The sequence below is a fragment of the Cyprinodon variegatus genome, unplaced genomic scaffold (genome assembly GCF_000732505.1).
Source record: "Cyprinodon variegatus isolate N-32 unplaced genomic scaffold, C_variegatus-1.0 Scaffold0, whole genome shotgun sequence".
In the NCBI taxonomy this organism is placed as follows: domain Eukaryota; kingdom Metazoa; phylum Chordata; class Actinopteri; order Cyprinodontiformes; family Cyprinodontidae; genus Cyprinodon; species Cyprinodon variegatus.
Window position 1 is genome coordinate 862,567 of NW_015150453.1, and position 1,526 is coordinate 864,092.

The following is a 1,526-nucleotide window of genomic DNA, read 5'->3' on the forward strand; positions in this document are numbered from 1 at the left end:
CCTCTTGTTTTAAGTTATCTAACTATCTTATTTTAAGAGTGAAAATACTCATTCCATTGGCAAATCATATTATTTACCTGCTCAAATTAAGGCTAAATATACTTAATTTAAGCCATTTTTTACTTATTTCTGGATTGTTTTTGCAGTGTGCACTGGAAAAAATCAAAATCTAGATAAGTCATTTTTTCTTAAAATAAGTGAATTTGTTCTTGAATTGAGGAGGTAAAAGAGACATTTGCCAATGGAACAAGACTATTTACACTTAAAATAAGAAAACACAATTGCATTGACTTATTTCAAGTGCCTTTTATCTAAATATCTAATTTTAAGAGTAAAAATGTAATTCCATTGATAAATGATCTCATTTACCTACTCAAATTAAGGTTAAATACACTTAATTTAAGAACTTTTTACTTATTTCTCGGTCGTTTTTCCAGTGTGTGGAAAAGTCACGGTGGAGAAATACTTTCACAGTTTCCAGAGCTGGGAGCAGAATCTACTTCTCAGAGTCACAGTATTAATTCTTCCTGATGCATTCAGAGGGATGTCTCTTTGGTTAAACGTGGATAGATTAGCGGTTTGTAGTGACACAGTGAGGCGTCTTGTCTCTTCTGTGTGTTCAGCTGATGTGAGCCGCTGTGTGAAAACAGCTGCAGGCGGCTGCTCTGAAATTCATCCGTCGGTTTTGCTCTTTGGGCTGCGAATAAAAACCTCTTTGGAGCTAATAAAAAAATATCTGTCTTCTTTTCCTAACCCAGTCCAACGCTCAGGGCACCGTGCCCTACCTGGGAATCTTCCTCACAGACCTCACCATGTTGGACGCAGCAGTCAAAGACAGGCTGGATGTAAGTAGATCTCTCTGTGTCGTCCTGCTATCCATGTAACTGCACGCAAACTGGCCTAAAATACCCTTTACTGCATTTGCAGAATGGCTACATCAACTTTGACAAAAGGAGAAGGGTGAGTGATGCAATATAGAAAGTAAACTTTTCTCCTCTACAAATATGAGTAAAAGTCAAAAACGAGTCTGCGAGAAGGGAATCAGAGGAAGAAATTAAGAAGCAGCTGGAGTAATTCTGCATCAACTGACGTGACTGTTTTTTTATTTGTGAAACATTGTGGTGACAGAGCTCTTTGTTAACAGGAATTTGAGGTTTTAGCTCAAATCCGGCTCCTGCAGTCTTCCTGCAAAAACTGCGTCTTTGTCGCTGATGAAACCTTCTTACAGTGGTATCACAGCGTACCCACCCTGACAGAGGAGCAAAGGTACGCAATACACCTACAATTACTGACATTGTCACTATTAGAAGACAACCTGTTGCATGTCACATCTGTTTGAAATATTCAGCTTAGTTTCAGCGGCTGGTGTCTAATTGTAGTTACAGGCTGTCCAATGAGATCGAAGCGCCCAGTGAGCCGAGTCCTCGATCTCTGATGCCAACAGTCATCATCACCCAGTGCCCAGAGTAAGTCAGACCGGGTCCAAACCCGGATCACTAGAAGGGCTTCAGCCAGGGGGTATATAT

General features: G+C 40.0%; 1 protein-coding gene across 1 annotated transcript in view; it reads left to right on the plus strand.

The window, feature by feature from the left end:
* Positions 1-1,526, plus strand: part of LOC107080657 (ral guanine nucleotide dissociation stimulator-like 2) — a gene marked incomplete at its 5' end in the record, with an annotated part of 35,334 nt that overhangs the window by 27,421 nt on the left and 6,387 nt on the right. The window contains 4 exons of the mRNA XM_015369197.1: positions 759-845; positions 928-960; positions 1,145-1,266; positions 1,380-1,466. Of these exons, the coding sequence (XP_015224683.1) occupies positions 759-845; positions 928-960; positions 1,145-1,266; positions 1,380-1,466 (329 nt within the window). The remainder of the gene's footprint in view (positions 1-758; positions 846-927; positions 961-1,144; positions 1,267-1,379; positions 1,467-1,526) is intronic.